At 35.9% G+C, this 22,264-nt stretch overlaps 7 protein-coding genes across 7 annotated transcripts; 2 read left to right on the top strand and 5 right to left on the bottom strand.

Moving 5' to 3' along the window:
- Positions 1-459: 459 nt before the first annotated feature.
- FDP41_005796 (uncharacterized protein) lies at positions 460-3,367 on the top strand (the record flags this gene model as incomplete). The annotated part of the gene is made up of 6 exons (XM_044709359.1): positions 460-1,117; positions 1,243-1,585; positions 1,777-2,143; positions 2,358-2,554; positions 2,662-3,115; positions 3,173-3,367. 6 exons carry the CDS (start codon positions 460-462, stop codon positions 3,365-3,367), a joined length of 2,214 nt encoding a protein of 737 aa, XP_044559756.1.
- A 157-nt stretch (positions 3,368-3,524) lies between these two features.
- FDP41_005795 (uncharacterized protein) lies at positions 3,525-4,745 on the bottom strand (the record flags this gene model as incomplete). Its single annotated transcript, XM_044709358.1, has 3 exons — positions 3,525-3,939; positions 4,004-4,022; positions 4,073-4,745. The coding sequence occupies 3 exons, from the start codon at positions 4,743-4,745 to the stop codon at positions 3,525-3,527; spliced, it is 1,107 nt and encodes a 368-aa protein (XP_044559755.1).
- An 80-nt stretch (positions 4,746-4,825) lies between these two features.
- FDP41_005794 (uncharacterized protein) lies at positions 4,826-10,426 on the bottom strand (the record flags this gene model as incomplete). The annotated part of the gene is made up of 1 exon (XM_044709357.1): positions 4,826-10,426. One exon carries the CDS (start codon positions 10,424-10,426, stop codon positions 4,826-4,828), a length of 5,601 nt encoding a protein of 1,866 aa, XP_044559754.1.
- A 58-nt stretch (positions 10,427-10,484) lies between these two features.
- FDP41_005793 (uncharacterized protein) lies at positions 10,485-17,556 on the bottom strand (the record flags this gene model as incomplete). Its single annotated transcript, XM_044709356.1, has 4 exons — positions 10,485-17,136; positions 17,186-17,289; positions 17,347-17,397; positions 17,455-17,556. The coding sequence occupies 4 exons, from the start codon at positions 17,554-17,556 to the stop codon at positions 10,485-10,487; spliced, it is 6,909 nt and encodes a 2,302-aa protein (XP_044559753.1).
- A 405-nt stretch (positions 17,557-17,961) lies between these two features.
- Positions 17,962-19,479, bottom strand: FDP41_005792 (uncharacterized protein; the record flags this gene model as incomplete). The annotated part of the gene is made up of 1 exon (XM_044709355.1): positions 17,962-19,479. The coding sequence occupies one exon, from the start codon at positions 19,477-19,479 to the stop codon at positions 17,962-17,964; it is 1,518 nt and encodes a 505-aa protein (XP_044559752.1).
- Positions 19,480-19,548: 69 nt separating this feature from the next.
- Positions 19,549-20,781, bottom strand: FDP41_005791 (uncharacterized protein; the record flags this gene model as incomplete). The annotated part of the gene is made up of 1 exon (XM_044709354.1): positions 19,549-20,781. One exon carries the CDS (start codon positions 20,779-20,781, stop codon positions 19,549-19,551), a length of 1,233 nt encoding a protein of 410 aa, XP_044559751.1.
- Positions 20,782-20,985: 204 nt separating this feature from the next.
- FDP41_005790 (uncharacterized protein) lies at positions 20,986-22,248 on the top strand (the record flags this gene model as incomplete). The annotated part of the gene is made up of 1 exon (XM_044709353.1): positions 20,986-22,248. The coding sequence occupies one exon, from the start codon at positions 20,986-20,988 to the stop codon at positions 22,246-22,248; it is 1,263 nt and encodes a 420-aa protein (XP_044559750.1).
- Between the last annotated feature and the right edge of the window lie 16 nt (positions 22,249-22,264).

The raw sequence follows: 22,264 nt of genomic DNA, 5'->3' as shown, positions 1-22,264 counted from the left end.
GAGGTCGAAGGATGTGAACCTATGTCAGACACAAAAAAAATGTTGAGACTTCACAAAATGTGCGTAGAAAGAACGAGAGAGATCTCCACACCAAGATTCTTTCGGTGTGTCTATTCTTACATCCATTCCTTATTCCAACCTTAAGGTTAAAGGTGGAGTGGTGGTTGATTGATTGTGAGACCGCGCTCGCATACAATGTTCTGACAGCAGCACCTCGAAAGCTCTCGCGAGTGTGAATGTGTTTGTGAAATGATCCATTTGTCCACCCTATCCCATTATATCCCTGTAGCCATTTCACGAATTCATTAAGGTCCGCCTCCTCACCGCGAAACCCAATGTGCGCCCAAATGAAATAAACCTAGAAGCTTCCAAATTTGTCTCTTGTGGTGTTGTGGAAGGTTTTCGCACAGTTATTCGCAATTTCTCCAAAAACAAAATCAAGCACACTCTTCATGCAGCATGACCACTCACACCTTCTCCTCATCATCATGTAATTCACCATACTTTAATGACATGACCAACAACAACAACAACAATAACCATACACGACATGCTTCGGAACAACAAGAACCATCGACTTGTTGCAATAACGGTGAAGCCACTCATTACTCCAACAACACCCTCACAACAAGGCCAACCATTATTATGGATGACTCCTCCTCGCCGTATGCTGAATCAACAACAACAACCACACCGTCGTCGTCAATGGAAGCACTTTCCTCTCACTCCTCCACATCATCCTCTCATTATAATCACTATTCCATCAACTTTTTTAATCTTCCTTTGAAAAACTCTTGCATACCCACCGTCTGGCACAAGCCTCTTCAATGGCAAGCCTCCATCATATTATTTACAGTCTATAGCGGATATGTCCTTCAAACCATATATACTTTTAAAAAACAAGGAGAACAGGAATATGAGAGTACCTTTTGGGTATTCATCATTGGTGTTCTCACAATACTCGTGAACAGTGGAAGGCTTATTCGGATGGAAAAAGCAGAAAATACATTAGAATCTAAGGTGATTATTCTGTTCAATATTTTGAGCTTTTCCATTCGATTTTATGTGTTGAAAACGAATCGTGGAATACTTTTATCGAATGCTTTAGCAACTGTAGGTGAGTAGAGTTAATTGATCAACTTGCTGTAAATTTCTTTAATTTTTTTTTCAATCTTCCTCCTCCTCCTTATAAATACTATTGCGACATGATTTTGTTTCCGAATTTGGTATCAAATCCAACAGCTGTAATGAGTAAGAATACAGCTCATTCCAAGGCTGAAGGAGCATTTTGGGCTGCTTTTCCTGTCGCAGCCATTTCAATGCATTACATCATGTTAGCTCTGTATGAAATGTTGACCATTGAATTGAAACATTTCGATATGATTTTGGACATTCTTTTTGAGCACATACCTTCTGTTTTTACAGTCATCATTTTTGGAACATTTATTATATTTGGAAATGTTCAACTCTCAAGTGAATGTGATCAATTACAAGAGACAACAGAAAAATTAAAAACAGCTCTTGATGCCAAAACCAAGTTTGTGAGTCATTTGAGCCATGAATTTAGAACACCAACTCTATCAAGGTAAGTGTGAATATGAATGAGGACAAGAGTGATCAAGAGCCAATGACCAATCCCATCACATTGAAATTCAATTGTTAAACTATTACTACAAATGTCCATTCAATATATTTTCCATCTTCACCTCGCTCGCGTTGAATCCTATACATTCACACCAACTGATCGTTTTTCAATTATTTAAATAATTGTTTCAGTCTTGGATCTATTGAACTCATTAAGGAAACCAATTTAACAAAAGAACAACGAGAGTTAATTGATACGATTGAATCTGCTGAGAGTATTTTATTAACATTGATTGAAGATATTTTACTCTTTGTCAAGACTGAACATGAAAGTAAAAACGAATCCAAATTGGATCAAACAGATGTCACGACTTACACTCAAGTATTTAATTTAGAAAAATGTATTGAGAGTGTTCGAGAAATTATTTCAAGTTATGCGAGCAAATTTCATGTGGATGTAAAAACATTTATTTCTGTGAATGAATCTTCCATGATGGTGAAAATGAACCAAGCAAGAATGAGCCAAATTTTAGTGAATTTATTAACAAATGCGGTTAAGGTAAGAAAGAATTGAGAATTTTTTAATGTTCAACATCTTCATCTTGGCTATCACATGACTCTTGTGTGTTATTAATATTTCATTACATGTCTACTACTATTCATCTTGTCATGTTAATCCAATCATTACATGTCTACTCTTGTGTTGTTAATATTCTTCAATGTATTATTCATATATCAATGATGATGAAATGTATACATTCTCTCTCACATAGGCTTCACACAAGAATAGTTCAGTAGAGCTTCATTGCAATATCATTCCAAATCCTCTCAAGAATCAACAATTTCCTGAAAAAACATGGTTTGAATTTAAAGTTGTTGATTATGGTGTTGGTATACCGAAAGATAAACAACAATACATTTTTCAACCATTTGGACAATTGCATAATTTGAATGAAAGTATATTTCCAGGGTATGTAGTATTATTATGAGATCAAGTATAGTTCGAACTATATACAATCTTTCATAATTTACCATATTTGAATATATTGAATATATTGAATTTATTGAATGAAATAGGAGTGGACTAGGTTTGAGTACCATTAAGAATATTGTGAAATCAATGGGTGGACAAATTGAATTATATTCTAAAGAAAATGAAGGAAGTACTTTTATTGTGAAAATTCCAATTCAAATTTGTGAAAATTCAACTCCAGTGATTTCTGCTCACGAATCACCTATAGATGAAGAGTCTAATCAAGACATGTCTATCAAGAAACAAATTGATATCCAAAGTAATTATTTAGATCAATTTCAAAGAGCTCAAAATTATACAAGAAATACAGAATTCACACAACATGATACCTCTCTCTCAGAAAACAATATTATTCTCGCTGAAGATAATGCTATCAATAGAAAAGTTATTTCCAAGATGATGCAAAGTTTAGGATTCAATGTGGATGTTGTTAATGATGGAAAGGAATTGATTGAAAAAGTTGATCCACAACGACACAAACTTGTGATTACAGATATGGTAAGTTGGAGAAAATTCATATCATTCTCTGGTTCGTCATATTAACTCCTTCACTAGCACATGCCATTCCTTAATGGTTTAGAAGCATCAAAAATTATTAAACAAAAATATAAGGATATTAAGATTATCATGCTCACAGCAGATGCGTTAACCAATGAAGCTAAATATGCTGCTGTTGTAGATGCTGTCATTTGTAAACCATGTAAACGGTCCGATCTGAAACACAATATTGAAAGTTTGTTTAAGAATTAACAGAAATACTGTAACTATTCAAGTAACCATGTTTTTTGCGTGGACATTCACCATCCTGATTCATTTGAATTAAATCTTCTCTGGGATTTCAAGAATTGAAAATTGTCAATTCAATAACTTTTTATACATTTTATTCAAGATGCAACAACCAATAATACTACATTATTGAACACTTTTTCTTTTCGCTAAGAAGTTTGTGTTCAATTATTTCCCTCATGAATTCAGTACTGTTAAAATCTCCCATTCGTTGTCTTCTCACACATTCCTCAAATATGGCACTTGAATTGATCGCTCTCTTTCCACTTGTTTCAAAAATTGCAAAATTTTTCAATTTGTGTTTTTCAATCAATTTGTAAACCATATCTTCTGTCACAAGCTGACTTTTATCCTCAATTGAATTTTCACGAACAAGATCAATTTTGTTGATTGCAAAAATGCAGGGCACATCAGTTGAATCTTTATGGTGAACCATACTTCTAATATGACTGTCAAGATTGTGAGCACTACGGAGATCATCAACAGCACACACAAAAACAAAACATTCTCCAAAACGTAAGTAAGAACGTGTTAATCTATTCAAAATATCTCATGAATTAGTAAAACCACATTCTATAGCGTTCAACAACTGTAACTTACGCATAATATTCTTCTAGACCTTAAAAATTGGTCATTATATGAACAAATACCAAACATATGAGAACTTACCTGCAGTGTCCAAAATGTCCAATATGGCCAGGTTGCCATCCACCTCCATTTGTTTTCGATAACTGTCCTCAATGGTGGGATCATATTCTTCAATAAATTGTCCCATTATGAATTGAATGACAAGACCAGATTTTCCAACACCTCCATCTCCTAAAACTACAACCTTACACTCCTCAGTACGGTTCACATCGATTCCCTTTCTTTTTTTTAACCATGTTCCTCTCACTTTCAAAAACAAACTCACACATCGTTTCATTCCCTTCTTTAACATTTGTTCTTTCAATAAATTCATTTCAGTAACTTGTTGCATTTCGAGAGTGGAACAATATTTTTGAAATATTCTCCACCAAAGATCATTCATATAATTTGTAATCATCATGGATGATGATGAATGAGAATCCACATTGGATTGAGTTCTTTCTTGTATTGATGAAAAGGTGGAATGAAGAGTCATCACTGTATTGATCTGTTGGATGAGCTCTCTCAATTTTGCCTCCGAACAATATTCAATCAAGCCTTTCTTTGATGAATTTTCTTCAATGCCATTGCTTTCGCTCGTTATTGTTGTTGTTGTTGAGATTGTATGGTGATGATAGTTTTTATCCAATAAATATTCAAGAATATGAATCAACACTTCAGGAGGAAGAGAGATGAACAGATTTGTTGTCGTCATTTTTTCTTTGAAAAGAAAGCTCAGATGAAACCAAGTTCTCAAGTTCTTTGGAACAACATTTTATTTACACAATAGCACTATTAGTTCGTCACATATTTCAAAGCACATATCAAAGCGACACCTCTCTTGATCCAATGTTCTCCAGGTTTCTTCGATGGTAAATCAATCGAAAGAACAAAATTGGTCGAGTGACCTGTGGTACTGAGTGTACCTGCTCTTCTGAGAGTCTTGTAGACTGGACATTCATAATATCCTTCTTTTTGAATTTGCTTGTTTGCCACTGGTTTAAACCAAATGATAGGCATTTCAGAATACAATTCTTTTGGATTTGATTCAGCAACACATTCATTTTCTCTGTCCCATCTTGCTCCTTCCATGTAGAGGCCCTTAATATAACATCCATCTTCTGGCTTCTTGCGTCTGGCTTGCTCTTCTTCTTCCTTGGTTAATACCTTGAAAGAGAAGGAAATTTGATCGATTGCAATTTGATACTTTCTTGCATAGTTTTGTAATTGGCCAGTAAGGAAACCTTGTGGGAAGAAAAATCCATTAATCCAAAAAACATTTGGAATTCCATTCTCAATCCAGTCTCGAATGAAATCTAAACGCTTGAGGAAGTCAAGAACCCATTCACTCAAAGGCATCATGGATGGATAAGCTTTCGACCATAAATCAGGAACATAATTGTTGTACAATGAGTTCGCAACACCTTCTAACTGAGCGGACATGACTACCTGTCCTTTGAGTGCTTTAAGAACATTTTGTAAAGACTCTCTAACATCTTTGAGAAGCTTGTTATATCTTGTCACCTCTTGAGTGATCACAGTATTCATACTTTCATTGTAATCCGTTGGATACTTTTTGTTGACATGCTCAGCATCGAATGTTTGTGGAAGCTTACTGAGAATATCATTTGCAATGGTGCTGACAACCATGTCCTTATCATCAGATACTTTTCCACCACTTCCTTCTATAGCAAGAATTGTTTCAGTCACATTGGCTAATTCTGAAGTATTGTATGTAATTTCAGCATTTTCATGCAAGCCAAATATCTCTGGATGGGAAACGTTTGGAAGAGTATCCAAATATTGTTTGTAGCTGGCATATTCTCTTGCTGGAATAGACTGATATTCATTGAGAGATTCAGTGAATCTGTAACCATCTTTGAGAACCTTTGGTGTAATGAAATCTTCAATCATTGTCATTAAATATCTTCTGTCCCAGTCATCAGTGACACGTCCACCATAATTGATTTGACCAGTTAAAAACTTTATCACCTTGTATGGAATTTCATCGTACTTTTCGAGGAATATCCTTAGTTGCTTGATACAAACATCCAAGTCACCATTAGTGAATTCGTAGAATATATTCCATCCTAAAGGACCAAACTTTCTACGTTCTTGAATAACAGCATGGAAGAATGTGAGAGAGAACAAAAGCTTTTTGAATTCCATTGGCTTTGTTGGATGTTGCATAAAGTCATCACTGTAGTTATCGAAGGATCCCTTCAGATTGGTTGCCAAACCTTTAGGAGGTTCCAACGTCATCTTGACACTGTTTTGTAGAACAGATACAGGAAACTTTGGTGTTGGCATACTCGTTAGCCATAATCTAAAGTCTGCATGATTTTGTTCAATTGAGAATCCCTCAACAATTTGTTCTAACATTGGCATAAATCCAAGAGCTAAGTGACAATTTTGCAAAATAACCCAACTTCCATTTTGAATGGCATCCTTGACGGCTTGTTTGGCAGCATTCTCTGTTCCAGAACCAAGCGAAACACTCAACAACTGTCTTACTCGCATATGTTCGGCAAATTTGTTGAGCTCAGACTTTGGATCTGCGCCTTGAGACAAAATGAAAATCAGTGGTGTTACACAATTAGAATCTTTGAAGGATCGGCTTAAATCGAAACGAGGAGGAGTGACAAAGTTCTTATCTAATTTTTTCTCTACAAATGCCTGTATGCTTTCAATCACCTTATCTGGTCTTATAACTTTGAGTGCCATGATTCTTTGGAAATCTGTAAGTTTGTCATTCCATCCTGCTGGGATTGGTAGCATGTTTGGTTTAGAATCTTCAAAGAATGCCTTAAACTCATTAATATTTTGAATAAATGATTCCAAAAATCCCGTAAATGTATGAAGTTTGTTCAATAGGACAACATCGCTCCAACAATTATCAGTTACCCAGGTGGCTCCAGTTGGTTTTCTTGCAATATCTTTTTCATCTTCATCCGTCTTAATACCTCCTGTCAAGAAATGTCTCCATTCATGTTCATCAATCTCATTTCTTCCTTGCATAATTCTAATGCAAAGTACGAATGAGAACAGGAGCTTATCTTTTTCGAACAGTGACTGACAAACGTTATTGTATAAGGACAAAGTATGGTTGTAGATAAGGGTCTGCAAACGAACATTCAAGTCATCATTTTGTTCGCTTGTTTCAATGACCTGCTTGTAAAGTTGAATAAACCATTGCAACGAATATTGATACATGGGATCAACGTTAGTCATGTCTGAAGCGCAGAAGAAGAGCAATGATCCTCTTTCTGCAACAGGCCTATACTTGTTACGAGTGACATCGATTTCTCTTTCTGTGGTTTCTGCTTCCTCGACTTTTTCTTGGATAGACTTACTTGCAATCTTTGACTCACCCAATGCATTAATTAACTTTTCATTTTCAAGAATATCTCCAGTGTTTTCGGAAAGCATTTTTAGAATATTTTGTTGTAGCTCCTTCAAGTCTTTTCTCATCTTTGAATTTTTCTGCATAAGATCTGTTTTGAGGCGCTGCAATTCTGGTCTTTCCATTTTTACAACTTCTGCAAGTAATTGGTCTTCTAAACCTTGAGGAGTAATGAAAAAGTTGAGTAATGTTACCTTTACACATGTCTCTGGTGTGTACTTTGGATTTCTGATCTTTGTACACATATACAGTCTAAAGTCATTGCTGTATGGTATCGTTTCTTCACCAATCTTAATGTAAAGGTTGCCTGGTGTACCAAATGTTTGCTTCAATAAAATTGGTTCAATTGCAGGATCCAAATCTTCTCCGACATTTTCAATCAAAACAGGATTACCAAATTGTACAGCTCTAACCAGTTCACTTAGGTAATCCTTCTTTGTCATACTCAATACTTTTAGACCCTTTTCCTTCTCCATGTTTTTAATCCAATTGGCAGCTTGCAGCTGAGGATCAATCATGAGAGGCCATCTTCGAGAATTATTCAAAATGATAGCATTTTCAATGGAAAGCTTGTCTGAAGGTAATCCATACTGATTCCAAATTCTAATGGCAATTGGATCTCCCAATGAGTGATAAACATCTGTATTCTCAGTAAATGGAATGTTTTGTTTTGCAAGTTCTTTGATCCATTCTTTCACAAGTCTTTCTCTGAATGGTTTAGTGAAAGCTCCCAAATATGCAACGGTACCAGCGTTGATAATCATGTTACCCAACATATCCTTTTGTTGGCGTTCATAGTTTTCGAGCATTTCTTGCCATCTTACTTTTTCATCGGAAAGTCCATCAAGAAGCTTGGAAGCACGTTCAAGCTTTTTCTCGCAAATATCAATCATTGTTTCTAACTCTTCCTTTTCTTTTAGAGCTCTAGCATTGGCATCTTCAAGCTCTTGAAGCTTTTTAATCACTTCGGCAAGTTTTCTGTTGGATTCATCTGCTTTTTGTCTTGCAACGGCCCATTGTGCTTCTGCTTCTCTTGCCTTTTGTCTCTTTGGTTCGACTTCCTTATTTACCCAATAAAAGTCATACATTGCTCTCACCCATTGGCACATAGCTACAAGAGCCAACGAAATTTCCTTCACTCTGGCCACTTGGAATTCAGGATCATTGTAGTATTTTGTGATTCTTCTGATAATAGCTTCTTGAATGTTTTCCTTGTCATATCCAATCATATCATCTTTAAGTTTGGTGGCGTTGTTGAGATACGTTTTAGCGCTTTCCCACCAATCATAATATGTCACACCATCTTTAACCTTCTTGACACCCTGAGTTTCTCCAAACATAATTAAAACTGCCTCTAGAACTTTAAGAGCACCCGCTGGAGGAACTTTGTAGTTAGCAACTTCACGAATTTGATTGACTTTGATGTTCTTGACAGTTTCTACAGCCTTTTCTAATAGAGGTTCAACCTGACTCAATTCTTCCTCTGCAGATTGTTTCATGCTTTTTGCCTCGCTTTCAATTTGTTTGGCTTCTGCATCCTCAACCTTTGCAATCTCCTGAGTTTTTTGCGCCTCTTCTCTTTCAATATTCAAAGTTTCCATGTTCTTTTCAATTTCAATTCTTGTTCTATCCAGCTGTGGTCTTTTGACTTTCAAATCTTCCTGAAGCTTGTGAACATATTCTTCTGTTTCTTTCAAAATTTTAAGTCCTATCTGTAAATTTCGTTTTTCTTTCTCGAGATTCTTTCTGTTAACATCCATAATGTTATTAAAGGAAGTGAGAAGTTCTAAATAACTGGTAGGAGTGACGTAGTTTGTTCTTCCAGCTTGTCTTAAATAATCAATTGAGCCTTTTTCAACAGATTGATGGATGAAAACAAACATTTGATTGACTTTTTCCTTCAATTGTTCCTCTTGTTCTCTTAGTTCATCTTGATGTTCTTGAGAGTCATGCTCCGAAACAGAAATGAGTTTAAGGTTAGCAAGTTTTTCATTTGCGACACTTAGCAAGGCATCTTTTGGCCATTCACTAAACCAATCAATTGTGCAACAATTGACCAATGATGGAAACATTCTTAGCCTGCTTCTAAATGTTTCACCAATTGGACTCATTGCCAACACAATATGCAAGTTATCTTTTACACTCTTGATAAATCTGTTATACCAAGACAGAGGTGTTGCTGGCAGCTTTTCAAGAGCACAAATTGGTTTCATAGCTGTATAAATTTCATCTAAATCAGGAGTTTCAAATAAATTAGGAACTTCACCGCTGTTCAGCAAGTTATTAATATCTTCCAGGAATGACTCATAAATAAGCTGTGTATCAGCAATCAAGAATACTGTATTCTCTCCCTTTCCATGCTTTTTACCAGCGTTGAACAGCAAAGATTTAAGGAATTCTTTCCAATCTTTGAGACTGAAAGACTTTCTAATTTCAAGCTGCATCAAATCATATTCTGCAATGGCACATGCAAGCTTTGTCAAACTTTGTCTACCGCTTCCTCCTACACCGAGTAAAAGAGCATTTCCACCAGGTTGTCTAATAATTCTTCCAATTCTGCAAATATGCTCAATAGCATCCAAAAATAAAACTAAATCCATCTTCTTGTCACTGTTCATATTGTTGTAATATTCTAACTGTTCATTTACAACCTTAAATAATTCGTGATGGTCAGGCACAAAGTCATAAGTTCTAACCTCTGATCCATGACTTAGAATATCAGAATAGATAATTCTTTCTTTGACAATGCTTTTAGAGTCCACCTGTGGGAAATATTTAGAAAGCAAAGTTTCTTGGATTTCTTCAAATTTCTTTCTGTCTTGATTGTCAACTAAACGATCTTTGAAAACTCTAGAGCTTTCATGAGTCCATAATTTCAAAATATCTTCAAGGTTGACAATCTTCTTTGGGTTGCATTGAAGAATACCTTGGAAAACTTTGGACAAGTCTCTCAAGTTGAAGGTGTAATGAGATCTTGATGGAGTAGGTAACATTTCCTTTCTGGTGTGATTGAATAAGTGAATGCTAGCATCGACAAAATTGGCGGATAGTTCAGGCAAGAAAAAAGTCTTTGATATTTAAATTCACTTCAATGAAAGACTTGTTCAAAATTGTTGAAAATATCTTGGATAAACTTTCGTGTTGCAGCTCTGGGAATGAAATAAAAGTAAAGTGTCTCATTAATCTGTTAGTTACAGTATTTCTACCACCACCTGGAGGGCCACATGCTGCAATGAATGTTAAGCTTTCAACATGTCTAAAAGGCAGTCTTTCATTCGAATATTCATACCAACCACCATGATCCATCCATTGTCTGATGAGTTCAATTGGAGGTTGAGCTCCATATTGTTGTTTGGCTGGCATGTTGATATCATCAATGAAAATAATGTACCTTCTTCCTTGAGGAGGTCCATAAACACCTGGTCTTCTTCTTTCCAATTTTCCATCAATAATATCTTGGACTGCATTTGCTTCGGTTCTGGCAGAGAAGAAAATGATGAAAGGAATGAATTCTTCAGGTATTTCTCTCATTAAGACCTGAGAAACTACCTCTGATTTTCCTGTTCCTGTAGGACCTACACAAAGAACATGATGATCGTTGTGAAGTAGTTTTTTAACAAGCCAGCTACTTCTGACAGTATCAATGGTTGGAACAATCATATCTCGGAATTGGGTTGTAGAAGTGATTTCAAGTTCTGGTGTAACAGTTAGCCAGTGTTTCCATACTAATTCATCAGTGTTAAAGAAGTAGTCATATATCAATCCATCTTCAGGATAAACACTTGCAACATTGTTCTCCTTGATCTTTTGTCTTATGAACGCATCAAACGCCTTTCTTCCTTCGAAATCACATGATGCTCCCAAACCCCATGTAATGGAGAATAAGAATAACGGCTCAATGATCTTACTCAATTTTGACATCTTCTCTTCATTACCTTGCTGCTCTTCTTCGAATGAAAATGACTTTTTCTTCTTTCTTCCCAGACTTGGGTCAAAGTCAACAAACATTGTTTCAAGTATATTGAAAGTGCTATGTGTCAAGTTACTTTCTACGGTTGGAATATATTCGTTGACGTGAGACTTGATGAACTCTATTCCTTCAGGCAGGAATTGTTCGAAAAGCTGTCTTAATTGCTCCAAGTATGGTTTTAGCTGATTTGATATCTTGGCTAACCAACAATCGACATGTACCATTGGTGGGACAGTTGCCTTCGGATCTAAGTAAACCATACCACAACGACTAACTGTTGCTGGAGATGCTTCTGCCAGATCTTCCACTTCAAATATAATGTTCATATGAACGCTCATTTCAATCATAGAACCATTTGCAAGACAAAGCTTTTTGTTTTCATCTAACACAGTGTTCATGGACTCAATCCAGAGAGCATCAACAGGACCATCGAAAATCAACCATTTACAGTCTAGGCTGGTATCTTCTCCAAACTTTCTAAACTCTGATGCCAAAACTCCATTTCTCCATTCTCTTGTATTTTTATCATATTCACCATAAAGCTGTTCCATTGTCACAGATTTTGGATTAATGACACTGTAATGAACTTGATGGAAATCTTCCTTGTGAGTCTTACTGAGAGAAGTAAGGGCATAAGCTAGAGTCTTGTAACACAATGTTTTTCCACCTCCGGTAGCACCAACAAGCATAACTCCATGACGTAAAATCGTAGTTTCGTAAAGTTGCAGGCATTTTTCGTTAAACACAGGTGTCAGAGATATACCAAAATGATCAGTTGCTTCTTTGAGGGCAGTGTTTAAGATCGAATAGTCTGTCTCCTCCAGTTTCACTCTAGGGAAAAGATCAGACACAATTCCGTTGAATAAAATGACATCATTCACTAAGAATTTTGGAATATTTGAATCTCGCAATGCTCTAAGAACTAACAGCTCCTCATTCATCTTCAAATTCTTTCTCTTCAGCAAACCAGCTGCAGCAATGACTGTATTGACAGCTCTCATACCAAAGTCGTAGTGAGTTTGTGACGACAACTGCTCACTGGCCAATTTGAATGATTGAACCATCTTCTTGGCCAAAGGCTTAGCATTTTCAAAACCAAATGAAATTAAACGAATTTCAGCAATCAATCCATAATCAGGAACCATACATGCAACAGGTCTAAATAAAGCCTTCAAATTGTCTGGGAGCTCAGTACGTCCTGCATAACCTGGGTTCATCGTAATAAATACAGCATATGAAGGATCCACATTAATTTGAATATTGTCGAAGGTAGTAGTTGGAACTTTGGCTCTAGCTGCTTCTTGAAGGGTTGACAGCTGTTGAGCAACAACAGAAAGAACTTCAACATCAATACGGTTGAACTCGTCGAAACATCCCCATGAACCTGACTGAACAAGGCCTTTGAAAATTTGAGCCATAGAATTTTCTCTCATACCTTCCTGGCAGTTAAGGACAACACACTTCTTTGCGAGGGCCTTTGCCAAATCTTTGACAGTTTCTGTTTTTCCTGTTCCTGCAGGTCCTGCTGGAGCACCTCCCAAACCAAGATGAAGTGCTCCTGTGAGTGTCAAGTAAATTCTGTCTGTTAATGGAGTAATCACTAGACGAGATGTGTTTCCCAAATACTCATATCCATATTCGAACTGAGTCTCTACTTGTCTAACATAGCAAGTAAAATCGTTAGGAGAAGTTCCATCTTCTGATGAAGTAGGTTCCCAATAATATCTCATTTGGGATACCCATTCAAAGTCATGAGTACTCTCTATTCCTTCCTGAAGCATTTGTTCCACAACATCTCTTGCATGAACCTCAATTGTAATAAGTGCTTCAATATTTGTTTTTTCTAATTTTGAAATCTCTGTTCTAACGATTCTAATCAACCCTAGCAATTGTTCCTTGACAGTGTTCAAATATCCTCTTAAACCTTTGTTTCCTCCTTTTTGAAGGGCATTGGTAATGTCTTTTGTCCAGTACACCTGACTACCAAGGATAACTACTTGACCAGGCCATTTCAATACCCAATCATTTCTTGGAGTTTGATTATAGTCAACAAGAGCCTTAGAGATCGACAGTTTTAAGCTCTTCATCATAATCTTTTCAACTTCTTTCAACCAAACCTCGACACTTCCTGAAGGTTGTAATTTTTCAATAAAATCAATTCGTTCTCCAGCCTTGGACATCATGGCAATCATCTCTAAAGCAGGGCCTTTTGAGTTAATCTTTTTCTCTTCAGGGATTTCAACAAAGTCAAGCTCTCCGATTCCTTCAAATATCTTACTAAGATATTTCTGTACAGCTGTTGGATCTCTTGTTTTCGCTAAAATTTCTAACAACTCCTCATCAGCAAGAAAGTATAATCTTGCGAATTGCTGTCTCTTCTTTTCCAAATAATTGCTCAAACCCTTTTGAATTGTGGAAAGAATTGCATTGTTTGATTGGAATGTCTTCAATAGCTTGGCTGTGGAGGTACAGAAAGACATAATGTTTGAATTTCTGTAAACACCATCCATAATTCTTCTCCACTTTGTATCAACCTGTTTGAATTGCTTGTAGAGTTGAGGTAATTGATTTTGCATTTCTTCTGCAGAAAAAATTGGCTCAAGGGCCATCCATTCCCTTTGGCAATTTGTCCATTCTTCGAATATCTCTGAAACTAAGTTGAGTTGATTTTCCCATGCTTTAAGATCAGCCTCGAAATGTTTTTTGAATGAAGAGAAACTGATTGTTTGGGTGAGAGCAATGTGCTCAGAAAGCTGTTGTTGAATTTCATCACTGACTTTCATGACATAAGTACCAGTCTTTCTATATGCATGGACCTCAAAGTTACAAGTCTCCCAAGCTTCTTGCATATCCTTAAGTGCTTTCTCAATTGTGAATTCTCTGGAAGCAATATCACTATATTTTCTAATAACCTCTTCATGAGTAAGTAATTTCATCGTGAAAACATCGTCCATGAATTTCAGGGTTTGGCCCGGAATTATTTCAATACCAATTTCGTTTGAAATTGCTTGCCAATGTCTTTGTCTCATTCCAGGGTTTCTCAGAGCCAAAATTAAAGGAAGGTAGGGAGTGAATTCTTCAACCTTCTTCTTAATCGTTTCAGAAATTTTTCTAATTTCAGGAATGTCTTTGAACTGTTTCATACACTTTAGCATTGCTTTTTCGGCAGCTTTAACTTCTTCCTCTATCTTTGGAGCATCTAAGTGTTCAAAAGGTTCTTTTGACCAACTTTCTTCCCAAGCAAAGTAGTTGTCTACAGTAAGCCAGAGATCTGCAAATGGTTGGAACTGTTTTACAATAGCATTTAGCTGTGTGTGCTCTGTAACTTCCATTCCAAAAAGCATTTCTTTTTGATTGTTCTTTCTTGCTCGTTCTTGGAAGTCTTGTAATTGTTTTTGGATAGATCTGACCTCTTTTGCAACGTCAGCAACTGCAAGAATATCTCTGTGCTTTGAGAACCCAGACACCACTTTTTGGATACTTTCCAATTCTTTGATAAAAGATTTTTGATCTGTAATTAACCTTTCTCTGAGATTTTCTTTTTTCTTTTCTAAGAATGCCTCCACTTTTTCAACTTGTTCTTGAATTTTTTTTGGCCATGATACAGCTGTCCACAAGTTTTTGAACTCTTCATCAGAAAGTGGGTACTTAAACTCATTCTCCAAGATACTATAGTAATTCTTGACTTCCACGATTTTCTCTTCATATTCAAGGATGACATCTGGAACTTCCTTCAACCTTCCTTTCAGTTTTGTTAGAGATTCAATATCTTCAGGTGGCTTATTAATTTCTCTAGAAAGTTTGTTAAAGTTATCAAGGATAAAGTTACATTTTTCGCTTGCTGTCCTAGCTAAAAAGTCCAAAATTTTCTTTCCTATCTCCGAACATTTTCTACTTAGATGGTTTCTAATGCTTTGACAATCAATTAAAAATGTGCCTACATTAATCTTTTGAGGTATGCTCTCTCTGATAGTATCCTTCATCTCATAGTTTCTAATTATATCTGCCTTTATATCTTCAATCGTTAAATTTTCTTTCTTTTCGTATTCATCCATGTATTTTTGAACATCAATTCTAAGGAGTTCTTCATACTTTTCAAATTGCTTTAAAAATGTATGAAGTGGTAACAAAGACACTTCCATGAATGAGTTTAAAGTTTTTCTCCACTTTGAAACCTCTAAATCAGTAGATTTGAGTGTATCTAACATCTTAACCTCTCCCCATAAAAACATCTTTTGAGTTCGTCTTGTTGTTGAACCTGATCCTTGTCGTTTCCTTTTGTCTTGGTCAGACGTCGAAGGTTTTTCGCTAAATCGGTCACAAAACTCTTCAGAAAGGACGTGTGACTCAACGTCTGATATCTTTTGGAAATCCTTTAGGGCCTTATCGAACATTTCAACAACAATTTGCTTGAACTTCTCTAAAGGAGTTACATAGAAGAATTTGTCATCTTTAAATGTAAGCTCAATGGAAAATAAATTAGGTGCTCTTTTGGATGTATCTGATTCGTTGTGGAATGTCACTTCTACGTGATCAATCGATTTGATATCATAATCAAATGAACAATAATCTTCAATATATTTTACATATTCCTTGAAAGAATCTTGCATTAAAAACTTAATCGAATCTTGCATCATAAATCTAATAGCGTTCATAAAACGCTTTAGTTTGCTCATTTCATAAATCTGAACAGTCTTTCCAGCTACACTAAGCCAACCTTTTTCTATATGTATCAAACTGTCTTGGATATGCTGTTTTAAATTGGTCAGCCATTCACCAGTTAATTTTGATACGATTGAATCAATAGCTTGCATTTGTATTTGCTCAAACTCATCTAATGTTACTGTTTTCTTTAAAGGAATATGAAAAATCTTAAAATTTTGTTTGTCTAAAAGCTCTTTCTTAACATTCAGCAATGCATCCAAAATGTTTTTTTCTGTGAAGTATGAGTTAAAGAAAAATTGTCTTTTGTTTTCGTCGAATGGGTATGGCGGTATTTCAATTGTTCCTAGATAAGGGGCTTTCTTTTGAAATGGGTCAAGAAACTCGTCTGGAAGCTCCAAGTTCTTAAATAAATCTTTTTGAAGAGGATCCTTCATGTTCTTATCGAATATCATCCTATTGGTAACTTTTTGGTATTCCTTAATGATTTCGTTTAGAAGTTCATCTGTCGATGAGTCATATACTTTGTCTCTCAATTTTTGAGAATTACAACCTAGCCTTCTGATATTCATCATTTGTTCCTCTGATAAAGGAGAAACCTCATCTATTGGCATGTGTTCTATATACAAATAATATCTAATTAGAGATTCAGCTATTTTTCTTGATTTGTGAGCATGTGCCACCCGTCTAGCAAATTTTGTTGGGTCTTCGGCAAGAAACATAACATTAATTCTTGGTAACCAAACCCTGTTTCCCTCTTGATGAACGAAATCAACAAGGTATCTGTTATTAGATTCATCCACATCATATACTTTACAAAAATACCAGCTTCCAACTCCATCTTGTTGAAGAAGGGCTTTTGCAGGCACGTATGTGAATTGACCAGTCTCATCGTTTCTACCCAAGTTTATCCATTCGCTGGCAGGTCTGTCATCAAAATCGGTGTTATCAAAAATTTCAAGAGGTAAGTATAATTCAAACTTTCTTTCTGGTGTGATTGGAGTTGAGTAGTCTATTCCTTCATTCTTGAGTAATTCCTCAATATCTTGTTGCTCGTATTGTCTCCTCAACCTATGGCCAGCAAGTTTATGAATAGGAATCAACAGTGATAAATACAAACCTCTCTACAACAACCTGTCTTGGTATTCCATTTTGAGCATGTTTATATGGCACATAGACCTTGGGTTCAAATGCTTTCGCAGGAGCATCTTTGAAAATTATGGTCTATTAAACAAAAATTATGTTATGAACGGGTACGGGTATCTAATTGAGGGTACTTACCGATTTGTTTGTGTTGGAAACGCTCGACAATGGCGATTGTTGACAAGAAGACTAATAATGAAAATCCGAATGTTTAAATCAAACAATCATCAAAATGAAAAAACCTACTTCGCGTTCAGTGTTCTTTGTAGAGCCTAACAGCTGCTCTCTTGGTCTTGGAATAATGGTTTGTCGTAAAACGGACGATTTGCTCTTTCCATTTAATGACATGATCTCCAGTTATTTGTTTTCAACTAATAGAAATAATTATTTCTTTTGTGTATGATGATTGTGGGTAAACGAAGACGAGGCAGCGGGCGTGTTGTATTTTTTTTTGGCTTTGAATAATTTGTAGTATTTTGGCGGGTTTGGTACTCCCAACATTTCCAAGCATTTTGATTGCGATACCAGTTATAATGTATTCTGAAGAGAATGACCGACATAATTCTTGTTGTCAACCAGCAATGGTGAGCAACAATGATCGACCCGTAGCGATTAAGAGACTGCCTTTGTGTGGTCTCAAACGCCAAAATATTACCAAATTGATGTTCAAAGCTTCGAAGTCTAATTAGCAACTACATTCGTTAATAAATATTGCATATTTAGTAATTAATTACCACCCAAATTGTTAAACATCTAAAGTGCGAATGAAAACTCTAATTCCTCACGGAGAACCTGCATAAATTTGCCTGCCAATTTTCCATCAATAGCTCTAGCGTCACAAGAAGCTGTTACACTCATAAATGTTCCCATTTCAACCTCATTAATGTTTGAGTCTACAATAGTATCTGCATCTAAATCAACATCATTTAAAACCGGCTTCTTTTGGGAGGTTCCAATTGCAAGAATAATGCCATGAGGTGGATTGATGACAGCAGAAAAATGTTGAATTCCAAACATACCAAGGTTGGAAATGCAGAAGGTACCGCCTTGGAATTCCTCTGGTTTAAGCTTGTTTTCTTTAGCTCTTTTGCTTAATTCCTTGACAGATGTCGCAATCTGTTCGATCGTTTTTGTATTGGTCTTTGGAATAATTGGTGTTATTAAACCGGTTGGTGTTGCAACAGCAAATGAAATATCAATATTTTCTGCTTGTAAGTACTGATCTCCTTTGACAATAACGTTACACTCTGGAACTCTTTGCAAAGCTTTAGATGCACAATAAATAATGATATCATTGACAGAAGCCTTGATGTTTTTTTCATTCGCTAATCTGTTCTTAATGTTCAATAACTTATCAATTCTCACTTCAATGGTGAAGTAGCTGTGTGGTACTGTTTGTTTTGATTCCAACAATCTAGAAGCAATAATTTTTCTGATTTGTGTTGTTGGGATGTCATTGAAGGATGAGGTAAGTGGCATTTGTGGTGGAGTTGTTGCTGTGGTGGAGCTTGTCGTAGAAGCAACTTGTGAAGTCTTGGTGGTAGTTGTAGTAGGTGGAACAACAACACTTGCTTGTGGTGTTGTTACTGTTTGTGGGCTTTTAGTAGCAGGATTGGTAGCCATAAATTGAATAAGATCTGATTTGGTCAATCGACCTCCCCTGCCACTTGGTTTAATTTGTGATGTATTAATCCATGAATTTTCATGAAGAATACGAAGAACAGCTGGAGAAAGTGGGGCCGAATGAGAGAAAGATGACTCAACATGTTGCTGTGGTTGTGTGCGTCCAGGCTGTGATGAGTCGGTGGAAGGCTTGGTGCTTGTTGTTGGTGCAGATACATTCTGACTTGAACTTGATTCAGATGGAATGGATGGAATCTCTTCTTTCTTGTCGACAAGATAAGCAATAGTGGCTCCCATAGGAATGTTCTTGGATCCTCCAGGCACAACGATCTTACCCAAAATACCCTCCTCGACTGATTCAAATTCCAAAACTGATTTATCAGTTCTAATCTCGCACAGAATATCACCCACACTAACTTTATCGCCTTCTTTCTTCACCCAATTTACAATCTCTCCCGAAGTCATGGTTGGTGAGAGGGATGGTAGAGGAATTTTGGTAATAGCATAATTACGATGAATATTTGTTGTTGTTGTTGTACTAGCTTGGATTGTATTGATGGATGGTGATACTACATGACGATGATGATGATGATGAATCAATGCCTTGGACGCCACCAATCTGTCTAGGAAACGAATGTTTCTGTGCATTTTTTGATTTTTCAAAAATCTGCTTGCTGGGCAAAGAAATCAATTTTGGAATGTTCGACTTGTTTGTTATTAAATGACAATTTGTGAAATAGAATAGAGGTGTTCGTCTGGTACACGTTCGTGATTGGCCTCTCTCCCTTGTTCAAAGTCTTTCTGAAAACAAAGGTCATTAGTAAACTTAAATCTCAAATCATAGCAATACATTTGTTTGTCTAGACATAAAATGTAGATGCGATCCAACACTTCACAGTAGCCCAAACCAATAATGCACTGATTTTCTAATGTAAGAGCTGGAAGAATGTCCACTGGTGTGAGAGAATATTCCTTTCTCTGCTCACAATACACCATTCTTAGTAACAGAACCTTGTTGTCGTTTTGTTTTGCAATTAGAATTAAATTGTGTTTCTCAATAACCTGTAGTAAAGACACACGTTCAAGAGCTCCATAAATATGACCTGGAAGGAGTCTTAAACCTCTTATTGGTTTTAGAAATAATTTGTATAATACTGTATCCATTGAACTATTCAGTAAGTACACATAACTCTGCGTGCCAATAAGAAAAATATCCGTTAGATGTGAATCTTGAGGTGCATGTACAAAACTTTTTGGGTTTAATCGGGTACAAACCCAGCACCATTCATTAAAATCATGGTTGTATAGCACTTTTCTTTCTGTTAAATCCCATACTTTACAACTTTTATCGATCGAGCAGCTTAATAATCTATCTTTGGAATATAAATGAAGGCAAGGCAAATTGTGAGAATGACCCTCTAATGTAAAGGGCTCTTTCTCTTTACAGTCTGGTAAGTGAACTTTGATGATATGAGAATTATCTCCCACTGCAAAAATTCCACTTGGTCCATCATAGGAAATAGACCACGTCGATTCATGGCTATTTTGATGTAAATTAATTAATTTAAGTCCATATTGTTGCTCTAGATCGGAATCTTGTTGACTTTTTGATGGTGCAAATGCAATTTCATCATTGAATTCGTTCAATGTAGAATCCTTCTCTAGCTTCAGAATCATCATGGTCATGCCCTCTTCTCCGACAATAAATATTTTGTTGTAAGAATTTCTTATAAAATTAATTTCGTGTGCAAGCTTGATGGTGTGTACATATTCAATCGAAGAGTTTTTTCCAGAATTCCGATAAATAATTACACTTTTCCTGTAAGCAATGAATACATAGGGATATAAGCAGGCCACACAATTTAATTTAAATAATTCCAAGTTATATTCATCAATGATCAATTCTTTTACTTCTCTCACCTCCACGAGGGGTGATTTAAAATCTTCCATTTTAATAGCGATGTTGGTTTTAAAAGTAATTTATTTGCGTGTAAATGAAGAAACGAATAAAATTCCGATGCGAATTCGAAAGATAATTTTTGGTCAAACACAAAAAAAAATTGGACTGCAAGTGGGATCTCGTTCTTGTATCATTCATATGTAGACATTTGCAAAATGAAACGATTCCAATCCAACCCTTGCGAAAACACAACGATGGCAGATTCAAACAGTGAACACTCATTGGACTCAAAAAAGAGGAAAATGAATACTAATGAATCAATAGAAGAGCAAACTGCTGAATCCTCCCAATATGAAATTGTTGTTTTAAATCTATTGGATTTTCATGATAAAGAAGAATTCATTTCATCATCATCATCATTACATGACCTCACGGAAATATTCACAATCAAGATGCGATCTCATCCATTGGTTCCTTTTTCATTGAATTTTGAAGCAACTCACACATTTGGTACTACAAATTCAGGACGCTTTATGGATTATGGTGACATCAAAAACATGATGATGCATGCTTGTTATGCTGCAATTTCTCACAAATTCAATACTCTTCTTGTTTGTGATCCACAATTTATTGGAAGAGGAAGAATTCAAGTGTTTGATTTGGACACTAAAAAACCAATCAAATCAATTTATTTGATCCGTCCTCGATCCATGTGTGTTGAGAAGCATGTACATACGATCAACAACAATGAATATTTGATCGTTTCATGTCAGGATGGAATATTAAAACTTGATTTAACATGTCTTCTATTAGAATCCTCGTCACCCTCTCAAAAGAAGGCTCTCATTTGGAAAAACGATCATTACAAACATCCTATTGAAATTAGTAGTATGGATATCTTGTATGCAAGAAAATACCATCCTATAGATGGTGATCATTGGATATTTATATGTAAATTCAAATCCACTCTGGAAAGTAGTGGTGTGGACATTTTGAGTGTCTCCACAGGACAATGTCTCTCCAAAATCACAAATTTTCTCTTTCCACCTTATGGTATCGCCACTTCAAATAGTGAACGATTTGTTGCGGTTGTGGAAACGAAGGGCTCTTCCATTAAAATATTTGAACAAGTGCCAATGAAGAACAAGATTCAAACCATCACTTCCAATGAGAGAAACCGTCAAGATGGATGCATTTTGGAATGGAAATGTGTGATAGAAGTTCCTTTCAATGACCAATTTCCAAATCTCTTTATTCAGAGATTACTCGTCTATGATGAAGTCTCTAAAAATCTCATCATGTATGATTGTTGTATTCACTTGATAATGATCTTTAATATGAATGGTGGAGGCACATGTGGTTGTGGTCAATACATAAAGAGCCATCTCGTGTCACCAAATCAAAATGTATTTCATTTCAGCGAGATTGCAATGCCCCATGCCATTTGTTTGAATGACCACACAGGAGAGTTAATAGTTTGGAATCAGAACATGGGTTGTATTCAAATCTACAAGTAAAACATAATAATGGGAG

The sequence above is a fragment of the Naegleria fowleri genome, assembly GCF_008403515.1.
Source record: "Naegleria fowleri strain ATCC 30894 chromosome Unknown tig48, whole genome shotgun sequence".
Classification (NCBI taxonomy): Eukaryota; Heterolobosea; class Eutetramitea; order Acrasida; family Naegleriidae; genus Naegleria; species Naegleria fowleri.
The sequence above is the reverse complement of the archived record's forward strand: the minus strand, read 5'-3'. Positions and strand labels throughout refer to the sequence as shown.